At 39.2% G+C, this 13,552-nt stretch overlaps 1 protein-coding gene across 1 annotated transcript; it reads right to left on the bottom strand.

Moving 5' to 3' along the window:
* Positions 1–7,514: 7,514 nt before the first annotated feature.
* Positions 7,515–8,822, bottom strand: LOC104229996 (uncharacterized). Its single transcript, XM_009782726.2, has 4 exons — positions 8,435–8,822; positions 8,124–8,192; positions 7,824–8,020; positions 7,515–7,703 (listed from the first exon to the last, which is right to left on the bottom strand). Exons 1-4 carry the CDS (start codon positions 8,820–8,822, stop codon positions 7,515–7,517), a joined length of 843 nt encoding a protein of 280 aa, XP_009781028.2.
* Positions 8,823–13,552: the final 4,730 nt, after the last annotated feature.

Here is a 13,552-nt window from a genome sequence, read left to right as displayed (position 1 = left end):
GGGACTCCTTTTACTCTTTTCACAAAATTTGAACCTCAAAGCTTATAAACACTGTTCATTCGTATCTCTGCTCGTAATTAACTGTTTAGGATCATCATTCCTCAATTCATCTCATAACTGGTAACTTTGAAATCATTTTTTTTCCTTGTTAATTTTGTAATTTCGTTTAATTTTTGTTTTTCTTAGCTTCTTTTCTTCTTCCTCCCGTATTTATTTCAATTGCCTAGGCTAGAGTAGTTAAATTTTGAATTCATGAGGACTTTGTTAGTTTAATGGACTGGGAAATGATTTAGGGCCACTAATTAGGTAGAAAATTGGACTTTAAGGCAAAATTTCATGAACCCTAATTTAGTGCCATTTTTGGGCACTCAGTGCGGACCGCAGTCGTTTTTGCGCGGTCCGCGGTGCCCTTATGCGGTCCACGGTACCATTTTGTACGAACCGCACTGAAGAACTTCTAGGAAGCTGAACATTGGCCAGTACGGCTGCTACATTTTGTGCGGTCCGCACTGGCCCCTGTACGGCCGCACTACTATTTTGTGTGGTCCGCATTGTCACGATACAGAGGGTGGGTATTCTAAACCCCACCCTTGTGCGGACCGCAATCAATTTTGTGCGGTCCGCACTGACCCTGTGTGACCGCACTCCATTTTGTGCGGTCCGCACTGGGTTGTTTTCTACAAATGTCTGCAATTCTTCATGCCTGATCTGCAACTCATTCTGTAACACTGCTTTCAACTGCTGCAATGATATTAACGAGTTCATTTGATTGTGCTTGCAGGCTATGGTTAAACAACTAGGAAAAGGCTCGAAACATCCCGGCAAAGGTGAATCCTCCTAGGGTGGGAAACAGAAAATGGTCAAACTCACTCCCCAAGCTAGGAAAAACATCAAGAACATGAGGAAGGCCATAAAACGGCTGACAGAGCCATTTGACATGTCGAGGAGTGAGTACGAGCCCTCTCGGGAGATCTCTTCGGACTCAATCTCAGAATACATCCTGTATCCGAAGAGGGCCAAACACAGAGACACTCCTCCCTCTTCCCCCGCTGCCCAAGCATCAGTGAACATTTCTTTATGGTCGTCTGAGGGCTCAGGTGAAGGTAGTGGGGAATACTTCACCTCTCGCATAACTTCATTATCCAGGGAGGGTACAGAAGGAGGTGAGGAGGAAGTACAGGGAAATAAGGAGGTAGCTGAAGGAGGTGAGCCTCAGGTAGGAGGCGTAGCTAGAACTAGGAAGCCCGAAGCTTGGGAGGATAGATTTGTGAGTGAGGTGGCATACCATAAGTTTTGAGAGTGGTGGCCGGTGAGAAAATTAATTCCGGAGAAGAGCTTCATAGATAGAGACCTACTACCCCACAACCCCAACGTACAGACACAATTTAAGACTAGAGTGGGCTAGGAGCACTTCCTAGATGTTTGTGTGGATGCCATCGAACACTTGGTCAAGGAGTTTTATTGCAATGTAGCCCACATCAAAAAGGGCTCCAAAGTGACCAAGGTTCGGAACCTCAAGGTATTATTTGATGGGATGTCGATTAATGAATATCTGGGCTTTAATGAGGAGGATGAGACTCTGTATATATGGTGAAGATGGAGATGGGCGAGGAGGTTCATCCATGGCTATCACAATACCTGGAAATCCCAGGTACAATCCCCGATTGGTTGACTGCTGGGGTCAAAATATTGAGAAGGACCTTGAACTTTGAAGCGAGGGGATGGGAGACTTTTGTTTGTAGCCAGTTGGACCCTACCACTCATGACAACACCCTTCCTCTCCACCGAGCTATATTGGTTGCTTCGATTATGGCAGGGTACCCAATAAATGTGGGGAATGTGATGCCTCGGATTATCACTGTTGTGGGCGTGGAGCATGATCGGAACTATCCTTTCCCCAGTTTCCTTACAATGTACTTTCGGGACCTGAATGTGGACAAAAGGCCCTATGACATCAAGGTCAAGGCGACAGCCCCATTTTCCTGGTATAGCATGAACGGGGATGACAACCCCAAGAGCAAGAACTACAAAGTACCAGCTACTGCTCCAACTGGCCAGTCTGAGGAGCCGGTTGAGGTAGTGGCTTCTGCTGAGCATACCTCCACATCTCCAGATATCCCTCCCGGTCCATCCACATCCTCAGCCATTCCTCCTGGCCCATCCACATCAGCAGGCCTGGAGATCCCATATACCCGGGCCTATCCTATTACTGCCCACCATCTGAGCCAGGCACTTTTGAGTATCAACAACTAGATGCGGACTGCCTCATCCAATTTGTCCATTTTGACTACCACTGTAGAGGATCAGTCGGTTCCCCTAGCTCCACAAGTGCCACAGTCGATAGAGGATGTGCTCAAGGAGATACTTGACAACCAGAAGAAGATCCTCGATACTCAGGCTGCGCTCTCAAAGGTAGTCGATTCACATAGCAAGGCTCTCAAGGAGCTTGCTAAGGAGTATAAGAAGTTGCGGAAGAGACGGGCCTCTAAGAAGTCCGTGAAGGTGCTGCAGGCAGATGTTGATAGACTAAAGGCATACCAGTTGCCTTTAGACTTGTTGCTTGATAACCTAGTGCCAGTAGCTCACCCACAGCCGGAGCATACATAGAGGCCTCCGAAGAGGAGGAGGAGGAGGATTCCTAGAGCTGATGATGCTATCATCCAGTTGGCGGACACACCAGAGACTTCCTCCAGTCAGCCACAGGATGCACCAGTTCCAGAGCCTGTCGAGGTCCAGGCCCAGATCCCAGTAGCAGAGGAGCAGACCACCAGGAACCAGTCTGAGGTTCCCGAGAACACAGAGGACCCAGGGACCACCCATGATCCTATGCAGACCGACAATGCTTAGGGAGTCTTCTATATGCTTTTTCTCTATCTTTTTGGTGCTTATTTAGACTAGTTGGCATTGGGGACAATGCCAACTTTCATTTGAGAGGGTATACCCTACTATTCATTTGATGGATGACTGTATATATATTGATACATTTTTATGCTTTCTTGATTTTTCATCTTTGGTCTGTATATAATTTGATATTTAGTTATATATATTGCACTTTTAGTTTACTTTGGGTCTGTATATAAAGTTATATCACATTGTATATATTCATCACATCCGTTGTATATTCAAATCCCCTCTTGTATATATTCATTCTATTTTTTGCAAAAAAAATTCATTTTTAGCTTCTTATTTATGTTTGTAGCTTTTTGTTTTGTTTTGGACGTTTTCAATAAGCCTTTGGTTTTCTTAATGACACGGTTCTTTCCAAAGGTGGAGTGTTTTGTGAACCGGGTGGCTCTTCCCAATGATAGATGGCGTGACAACCTTCTTAAGGGTTTGAGTCCGTTTTTCTTTTTTTGTTTTTAATAGTTAGTAGTTAAGGGTGCCTCAAGCAAAGTTTCACTTGGGCCTAGCACATTTGCCTTTGATCTCATGGTCAAAAACAAATTGTTGTGTTTAGGATGGTGAAAGTCGTGACCTTGAGACTCTTGTGTTGACTGATAATCATCAAGTGGTTTTCTGGGACCATTGTGTGCTCAAATCGTATCTAAGGTCGTTGTGGGCCCCTGACTCTATGTCTTTAGCAATCCCTTAGCTTGTGTGGTGAGTAATTGAATTACAAGTCCAAGTCCCGAGCCATTGGTCTAGAACTTGCCCTGAATATTTGTTGAGGCGAAATCATAAGTGAATATTGACTTAAGGCATGATTATAGGCTTTCCTTGATCCAAATGATAGTTTGAACAATTCCATAGCCTACCAATGATATGATCCCTAGTTAACCCTTTTGAGCCTTAGACCTTTTTCTTTCAAGAACCAGATACAATCCTATACCCGTTATAAAAGATATCCTCTCTTGGCACCCGATCTTTCCTTTAGCACATGGCAAAAGTATAAAATTGGGGGAAGCGATAAGGATTGCAACAAAGTGGTAAAAGGGCACAAAAATGAAGAAAAGAAAAGGCAATGAAAAAGAAAGAAAAGCAAAAAGACAAAAAAAAAAAAGAATTTTCAAAGTGAAAAAGAATAAAAAGGGATTCAAGAAAAAGCAAAGAATGAAAGGTGTGGAAAGTTGAGAAAGGAGAAAAAGGTTTGACATGCATAAGATAGAGTGACAGTATGTCTCTCTAACCTCTTAGAAAGAAGTGAAATGACTCAAAGAGTCAAGAGAATGTGTGCCAAATGAATCAAAAGAAGTGCTTAAGGGAAGATGGAACCTACTTAGACCAAAACATGTCCTACCCTGAACCAAAAGCCTTCACAATATCTCCACAAAAGCCTATATGATCTTGAGTTGAATGAAGCTTACATTAGTGGATACTCACATAAGGGGCAAGCATATAGTACCTAGTGCCGGACTTGTGACTTTTTCTTGAGAGAGATGGGTGAATTTTCATTGGCCTCGTTTTGTGTGCCAATATTCTAAAGGTGAGGTTTGATTAGGGAGAGTTGAGGATGTGTGAGTTTGGGTTCCACAATGACCTAAGTAATTGAAAGAGTTCTTTGATGTGTTGAGTCAACTCTTGAAGCTCTTGTGTCGCACTTGATCCACGGTTTTTCAAAGGTTAAATGTTATTAATGACTCATTTGTATTGAGGTCAATTGTTAGTCCCAATTGATGCTAGAGAGGTTGCTTTAGGACAGCTAAAAATTTCTTGGATTTTCCCTTAAGGGGTGGTCTTATTTTGTTTGCTTGAGGACAAGCAAAAGCTTAAGTTTGGGGGAGTTGATAACTAGGGATTTTGACGCATTTTATACTCCTTCTTGCTTACGCTTTGATTATAAATTCATACAAAATAGTCCCAAAAGGCTCATAAGTTATACTTGATTGCAGGTTTGATCAATAAAGTGACAAGATATCAAAGATCAGCTCAAAAGGAGTGAAACTTGCACAAGTACCAAAGACAAGACAAACTCAGGAAAAACAGGCCTAGTGCGGCCGCACTACACTTCGTGCGGTCCGCACTAGGGAGGTTCAGAGAGATGGTACTTCAGGCATTAAGGTAGTGAGACCGTAGAAAGTTTTGTGTGGTCCGCACTTAAGGCAATGCAGCCGCACTACCATTCTGTGTGGTCCGTAGAGCCAAGGTTCAGAAAGGGTGAAGTTGGAGCTTTCAAGCCTATGCGGTCCGCGGTCCAGTTTGTGTGGACCGCACTAGAAGCCTCCGCGGCTACAGTCCATTCTGTGCGGTCCGCGGATCCTGAGTTCAGAGAGCCAAGTTTTCAAGTTCAAGAGCCTAGAGCGGCAACACACCATTTTGTGGGGTCCGCATTGACCCCGCAGGGGCATTTTTGTCTAGTTTTTACAGCTTAGTATAAATAGAATCTTTTTCCATTTTTAGGGTATCAGACATTTTAGAATAGCTTCTTCGCTCGTGGGAACATATCTTGTAGCCATTTTGGGCATTTTTACTTACTTTTTATCATTGAATCTTTGTATTTAGCTTAGCATATAATTAATATGTGTTCATCTTCATCTATTTCTCTTTTTTCTCTTCAAGTACGAGTAGCTAGACCCATTATCTAGGGTTGTGGCTCAATCCTAGTGTGTGTAATTGATGGGTGTTGCAATTTAGGGCTAGATTAACTATGGGTGTTTGCTATTTGGGTCAAATTTATGGTTTAGTTACTGAATTAGTGGTTACAAACACTAGTTTGTGCTAGGTTGACTTGGACTCTTCTTGAGAAAGAGAGCCTAAGTCTCCGAAATTGATCCAACAAGGAATTGGGATGGACTCAAGAGAATTGATAGTCCCAATTAAATGGTTAAACCTCGAGAGAGTAATACCCGACTTGAACCCTAGTTGCTTGAGCAAATATGCATACCCAATTGGTCTTGAGAAAGTCAATTGGGCAATATCATTTTTTCTGCCGAGAGGTGAGAGAGTAGGTAATATCGAGCAACGGTTATAACATATTCCCCAATCATGTCAATCGTGTCTTAGACGCAATTACCCGTCAATTGGCCACCTAGGTGAAAGTCACTACCCTAGTGCCTCTTAGAATATTTGAACGACTTGTAGCATTTTACTCTTAGCTTAATCTAGTTGCAATTATAATTTATAGTTTGATAATAGTAGAATTATAAAAAAAAAAACCAAAAATGAATAGAAGTGCAATTTGGAACCAATACGCAATCCCAACCTAAATAGATACTCAATTCCAATTCTAGCTCTCTGTGGAAATCTATCCCGACCCAAAATCGGGTAAAAGCTATTGCGACCCTCTCTCTCTACTTATTAGTGGTGCAGAGTAGGCTGCGATTAATATCTCTGCTCAAAAATACGTGTATTCCTTTCCGTCCATAATGCATATGAAGCTTCAGTAACCACCAATCTAAAAATGTTGGCCCTACTTGACTTCCCTTTGGCTTTGTTGATGATCCATTGAAGATGTTGATCCCAGTTATGATTATTCACTTGATCTTCTTGAATCCACCTCATTACTTGTTTCCACAACATTGCTATATATGAGCATAACAAAAACAGGTGATCCCTTGTCTCCATATGTCCTTGGCACACATTGTTGGTTAATGTTCAATCCCCAGTTAACTAAATTGTCCTTGGTAGGTAATCTTCCTTGTAGCAGTAACCATAAGTTGAAGACAGCCTTTGGTCGAGCAGAATTCTGAAATAGCAGACTCTTCCAACTTACTCTTGGTAGGTCTCCTAATAGCTGTAAGTATATCTGTTTGATGGTGCCAATGTGATCATTTGAACTTTGAGCTTGTTGCAGAATATCTCTTGAAGCAATTATCCTTCTGACTATCCAACTAGCCTGCTTAGGAATTGGCATGTCCTTCAGTTGTTGTTGTTGAACATAGTAGGCATTAATCCATCTGATCCATAATTTGTCTTCTTTATGAGATAAATCCCAGCAGACTTTTGCAATTGCTGCCTTGTTCCACAGAAGTAGGTTGATGAGATTCAGGCCACCAGTAGATTTAGGAGTACACATTTTCTCCCAAGACACATATGCTTTCTTAGTGATATTGTTTCTTCCCGACCATATATAGCTTCTGCATATAGCCTCAATCATCTTCAGCACTTTAACTGGTAGGATAAACAACTGAGCCCAGTATGCTTGGATGCCAAAAATAACAGATTGAACTAGTTGCACTCGACCAGCATATGATAGCTTCTTAGCAGTCCATAAGGAGAATCTTGGTTGTGATTCTATCAATTAAAGGTTGCCATCGTATCAAAGCAATTTTCTTAGTGGACAAAGGAATGCCTAGATATTTGAACGGTAGCTCTCCTTGTACAAATCCAAGATGATCTAGAATATGTTTCTTCACTTCCTGTTTCACTCTACCAAAGTAAACTGAGCTTTTATCTAGGTTAGCTTGTAGTCCTGAACTCTCAGCGAATTGAGAGATATACTGGTACATAGCAACAATGGAAGGTAGGTCTCCTCTTGCAAATAGAATGAGTTCATCAGCAAAGCTCATATGAGTTATGCCCAGCTTTTTGCACCTGGGATGGTATTGGAATTTAGTCTTTTTTTCCAGGTTAGCAAGTTATCTACTCAAATATTCCATTACAATTGCAAATAAGAAAGGAGAGATAGGATCACCTTGTCTGAGTCCCTTAGCAGCCTCAAAAGGTTCAGTAGATTCTCCATTTATAAGAACAATATAGCTAACTGTTTTGATACACTCCATAATCCATTTAATGAATCTGGCAGGAAAGCCAATCTCCTTCATCACCTATTGTAGAAAAACTCATTCCACTGAGTCATATGCTTTCTGAAGATCAATGTTAATCATGCATCTAGGAGATATATAGGCTCTAGTATAGGATTTGACTAACTCATGAGCCAGGATTACATTATCAGCTATCTTTCTGCCAGGAACAAAACCAGCTTGGGCTTCACATATTATACTTGGCATGACCTTTTGTAGTCTGGCAGCTAAGATTTTGGATATCATTTTGTACAACACTGAACAATAGGCAATTGGTCTATATTCCTTGACTGTGATAGGTTTAGGAACTTTAGGTACTAGAGTAATGGTGGAACAATTCACTGGTTTATACATCTTGGTAGTTAAAAAGAACTCCTTAATAGCTTCTTTGACTTGGTTGTTGATGATACTCCAGGCATTTTTGAAAAAAAATAACATTATAACCATCAATCCCTGGAGCTTTATCATCTCCAATGGCTTCAAGACTCTCCAAAATTTCTTGATTAGTTACTTCTGCACATAGTTCCATTTTTTGTTATTGAGATAGAATAGGACCATTAGACATATATAATCTATTTATGGCAGAAAGTGATTTAGCTGCTGAGCCCATAAGTGTCTTGTAGAATCCCAGAATCTCCCTTTTTATAGCTGCAGGATCAGTCACCTTATCTCCTAGACCATTTGTAATTTCTGTAATCTATTTTTTCGGTGATCTTCTTTCATGACTACAGTAAAATATTTGGTGTTGGAATCACCTAGTTGGATCCAATTTGCTCTTGCTTTTTGCTGCAACACACTTTCTTCAATTAGAGACCACTTCTCAAGGTTGAGTAATGTTTCTTTTTCCTTATGTAGTAAGCCATCAGAATAGATACTTGTAAGCTGCTCTTGTATTTCTTTCAGTTCCAATCTAGCCTTTTCAATCCTCTGAGTAATGCCCTTGAAATCCTTAGCATTCAAAGCCTTTAGAGAAGCTTTCAATTCTTTAAGCTTAGTCCATATTGTTTTCAGAGAACCAAAATTATTTGAAGAGTTCCAGGTAGATGCCACAATCTGATGGAAATCTTCATGAGTAGCCCAAACATTAAAGAACCTAAAAGGGACCCTTCCTTTCCAAGAAGAAGTTGCTAGAGTCAATACCATTGGATTATGATCAGAAATTTGAGGTAAGTCATATATCGTCTCCACATGGCTCCAAGTCATCATCCACTCATAGTTGCAAAAACTCTGTCTAACCTGGTACATACCCTATCAGCTTCAGGTTGTTTATTTGTCCAAGTATAGTACTCTCCTTTCCAAGGCAATTCTGTTAGTCTTACTTGCTGAAGACAGTAGTCAAATTCTTGAATCTCTGAGTAACTAACAGGATTACAAGATAGTCTATCATTAGGATATAAAATTGCATTAAAATCCCCTGTAACTAACCATGGACTTGTGATACTTGTTGAAATTTATTGCAAATTCTCCCATAGTGATCTTCTTTGCTCTATCCCATTAAAACCATAAACAATAGTGAGATAGCAATCTATATCCCCCCTTATACTTCTTACTAGACAATGAATCATTTGAGGATCATTATTGAGTCCAGTAACAGTAAGATGATTAGCATCCCATAGTAACCATTACTAGCTTCATTATAATTGAGCATACCCATCCAGGAACAAGAAACTTTGAAATTCTTTGAGCATTATTTTCTTTTACCTTAGTTTCCACTAATCCTACTAACTTTATTTTATTGCATCTAATATATTCCCTAACTTCCTTTTGTTTATACCTTTTATTTACACCTCTAATATTCCAGAATAACCACTTCATTGTTGATTGCTTATTCCACCTCTATCCCCAGGTGGCACTTCATATTTGCTATTGGACACTGCTTCAAATCTATTTCTCACAAGAATATGGGAAAGGGGAGGAAAATTAATGAGGTTCAATTCTGGGCCTTGGACTGCTTTTCCTTTATCTTCCTGCCTTTCAACGTCTGGAATCATACTTGGTAGATCACAACTTTCCTTAGAACTCTGTACATCAGTTAGCTTGTTAACAGTAACTTGTTGTGATTCAGCTGGGCTGTTTGTATTGGGGCCTTGGTTCTCCATTCTTGTGTAATTTTAGTTTTCTTCACTTGGTTAGGTTGTTGTGCAACAGGCCTCACTTGGCTTGAGCACCTGTGTCCTACTACTTGACACTTCTCACAGTAAGCAGGTTTCCAATCATAAGTAACACTTTGCAAAAATTTCTTCCCACTTGGATCCATCACCCACACTTCACTTGGTAGTTCTTTGGTAACATTAATCTCAATAAGGATCCGAGCATACGAGATTCTAGTTTGCTTAGTTGTGCGCTCATCAGCAAAAATAAGTCTCCCAAACGCACTGGCTATCCTGCTCAATGACCTCACTCCCCAACAAGACATAGGTAGCTTGGAAAATTTAACCCATAGTGGAATAACAGTAGGAAACTCCTCAGTGAAATCAAAATCAGGGGTCCACGGCTTTAGAATTATAGGTCTATTAGCTATGGAATAAGGTCCATCATATAGAATTTCATGAGCATCTTCCATAGTTTTGAATCTGATTATGTAGTAGCCTTCATCGTGATAGAATAGATCTGGTTCTGGGACATGTGACCAATGTAAGTTGATGTATTTCTTCATCGCATTATACCCTGGCCCTTCTCCTAAGATGTAAGCAATCAAAGCACATTTCCATTTGTTCTCTTCCTCTTCCACTTCTAATTTGTCTAATTGAACCATGGGTTGTCCATCTACAATTAGCAGTGGAATATAAGATAGTGACATACCATTTGTAGCAAATCTGCTTCTGAAAAAGTGTTTCCCATGTATGTTTAGGTTCTTCTACTTTTTTGCTTGTTACCACTGGTTCCACTGGTTCTTCTGCTGAGTTGACTTGAATCTGCCCTGGATTTTGCATAGTTACTGTTTCATTGGTTGAAACTTTCACCATATCTGGTATTAAAATTATAATTTAAAGGCGTAAGGAGTAAACTTATTTATACTATATGCAAGTTTCTCAATATTGTATTGTAAAATAATTAAGAAAAGTAAAATTTGTTCCATAATTAAGAAGCGTATGATTGCCATATTCTTTTCCTTACAGTTATGTTACATAATTAAGGAAATGATTTATAGATTTTAAAATCCTAATCGATTTAAAAGTCCTAAATATAAGATTTTAGTTTAAATAAGGAAAGATATTATAACAAAAAATTTATTCTATTTCAAAATCTTAAATATTAGTGTAGACATGTGATTTTTGACTCTCCCCAAGATTTTATATATTTTAGCGTTAAATATTTAGTTTAGGCTTAATATAGTTATTTCAACTAATTTTGACTCTGTTTGCTTTATTTTATCGACAAGAGGGGTTGCTCTGATGGTAAGCAACCTTCACTTCCAACCAAGAGGTTGTGAGTTCGAGTCTCCCCAAGAGCAAGGTGGGAAGTTCTTGGAGGGAAGGATGTCGGGGGTCTATTTGGAAACAGCCTCTCTACCTCAGGGTAGGGGTAAGGTCTGCGTACACACTACCCTCCCCAGACCCCACTAAGTGGGATTATACTGGGTTGTTGTTGTTGTTGTTGTTGCTTTATTTTATCACAAAAAATAAAAATTACAAAAAATATTTTCTCTTATTTAGCTAGTTAATATTTTTATCTAGTTACTTTTAATTTGTCTACTAAATTCAACAATACAAAAATATTTCTAGGAATGTTATCTTAATTTTATAATGATTTTTCTATTTTTTTATCTTTTAGTACGATATTTTGAAAATACCAAAAAAATAGTTTTATTTTAATGGTCTGTCTTATTTTAACAGTTATTTTATTTAAGTAGGACTAATTAATAAGTGAGGTCGTATTAGTCCCGTTCGCGAAAAAAGATTAAAACTTGGGCTCGAGCAACCCATCTTTAGGCCTAATTTTGAACCTAGCCCATAATTCCCAAACCCATAATTTCTAGGCTCATACCTCTAACCTAATCACTACCCCTATATAATAGTACATACACCTAAAGCATGGACATCAAAAAAAAAAGATCGATCCGCCGTTTCTCAAAAGGGACGAGACAAAAAGTCAAAAAAGAGAAAATGGTCTGACTTCCAAAAAATGATCTGCCGTTGTCAGCGAAATCAGAGATCATCGTCTCCAAGCTAAAAAGCAAGGCTGCTCCTTCACAAAAATGGAGGACCTCTTTCCAGCTTCTTCTTAACAGATAACCCAAACGACCTCTGCTCTTTCCTTGGATCTCACACCAACGAGCCCTTTTCTTCTAAAAAATAAAAACACATTCAAAAACGAACCTTAGCAGCAGCAAAAGACCTCTAAAAATCAGTTCAAACCAGCTTTTTCTTTCTCTCTAAATAGTAGGAAACCCGTCCAAATAAGCTTAAAAGAAAACGCAGCTTGGACAGCCGCATTTGGATTTTTCGTTGTCGGTCGACGTCGCTAGTCTGAGGTTCCATTGGAAGTCCTGACCGCTGGCCGATTTTTTTCGGTTTTTGAATATTCAGAGATGGTTCACCATTGAAATTGTAATTTTGAGGTCCATTTCTCTTAACCCGTTCTTAATTAATGTGATGCACTTTTGATGCCTTACATGTTTTAACGATGAAGAAAGAATTTGATATTTTCTAAAGTGTTTACTTCATTACTTATGTATGTCGATATTTTTCAAGACGGGCAATTAGCATGTTTAATCTTGTCTTAATGTTATTTCTGGTTTGTTGGTTTGATTTGTTTTTTACTCTTTTTCATTTACCAGTAGTGTTAATCTCGAGTGGCAGTGAGTTTGTTGTTAGGAGAAAATCGAGATTTTGGGCAAAAGGACAATTGGTTTGGGATTGGCTGTTGATGAAAATTTTCATTTCAATTAAATAGAAAATTAGCCAATATGTGACAGATCACGTGAGTTGGAATAAAAGTTCTAATATGGACCTTCACAACTAATTTGCTTTTTTTTTTTTTTTTGCCACAATGAATTACATAACTTTGAACAATCTCAAATTAGCTTTAGGACAATAATAATGAACATTTGTAGTTTGCTTTAAATTGAATACAATCCTTTTAAAATAAGTCGAGGTATTCCATGCCAAATAAAACCCCAAAACTCATGGTCCTCACTTAATTAATTTTAATTCTTTAGAAATCGAGGTGTGTCATTTAGTTGAATTTTTCATGGCCCTCGCAAACTTGAAAGTGCGTAGTTGCTTTAGGCGCGTAATTTAAATTAACTTCCTTAAACTCGGGTGTGCATTTCATGTGACCCAAATCCAAATCTCAACAATGCTAAATAAAATGTGTCGTGGACCGCGGATGCATTTCATGTGGCGTGGTTCAAGACGTGTTTTAGATAACGTTAAATCTTTCCTAAAATTAATTAAAAGCGGTTTTTAAAGTTAGAAATGCACATAGGTTCAAAAGTGTTTTAAAATCAGATAATTAGGTCAATTATAACAGTTGAGCGACCGTGCTAGAACCACGGAACTCGGGAATGTCTAACACCTTCTCCCGGGTTAACAGAATTCCTTACCCGGATATCTGTGTTCGCGGACTGTAATACAGAGTCAATCTTTTCCTCGATTCGGGATTCTAAATCGGTGACTTGGGACACCATAAATTATCCCAAGTGGCGACTCTGAATTTTTTTAAATGAAATAATCTTGTTTCGATTGTCACTTTAATTGGAAAAAACTCCCTTATACACCCTTTACGGGAATGTAGAAAAAAGGAGGTGTGACAATTAGGAAAATAACTAAATGACTATTTTGTCCAGTGTAAACTCTACTATTAAAGGATAAAAAAGGCGAACGACATTTCGCTTAGGACCTTCGTGCTTTTAATATAGTATAGATAGA

This window comes from Nicotiana sylvestris, chromosome 9 (genome assembly GCF_000393655.2).
Source record: "Nicotiana sylvestris chromosome 9, ASM39365v2, whole genome shotgun sequence".
NCBI lineage: Eukaryota > Viridiplantae > Streptophyta > Magnoliopsida > Solanales > Solanaceae > Nicotiana > Nicotiana sylvestris.
Note: the sequence above shows the minus strand (reverse complement) of the source record. Positions and strands in the feature narration are given on the sequence as shown.

Excerpts from the sequence above, each read along its gene's own strand:
- LOC104229996 (XM_009782726.2), bottom strand. The coding sequence starts at position 8,822 with ATGGTATTGACTCTAGCAACTTCTTCTTGGAAAGGAAGGGTCCCTTTT. Across the intron at positions 8,193-8,434 it reads AGCAAATTGGATCCAACTAG|AAGTAACTAATCAAGAAATT; the intron begins GTGATTCCAACA and ends AACTATGTGCAG. Across the intron at positions 7,704-7,823 it reads GCAGAAAGATAGCTGATAAT|GTGATGAAGGAGATTGGCTT; the intron begins GTAATCCTGGCT and ends TTTCTACAATAG.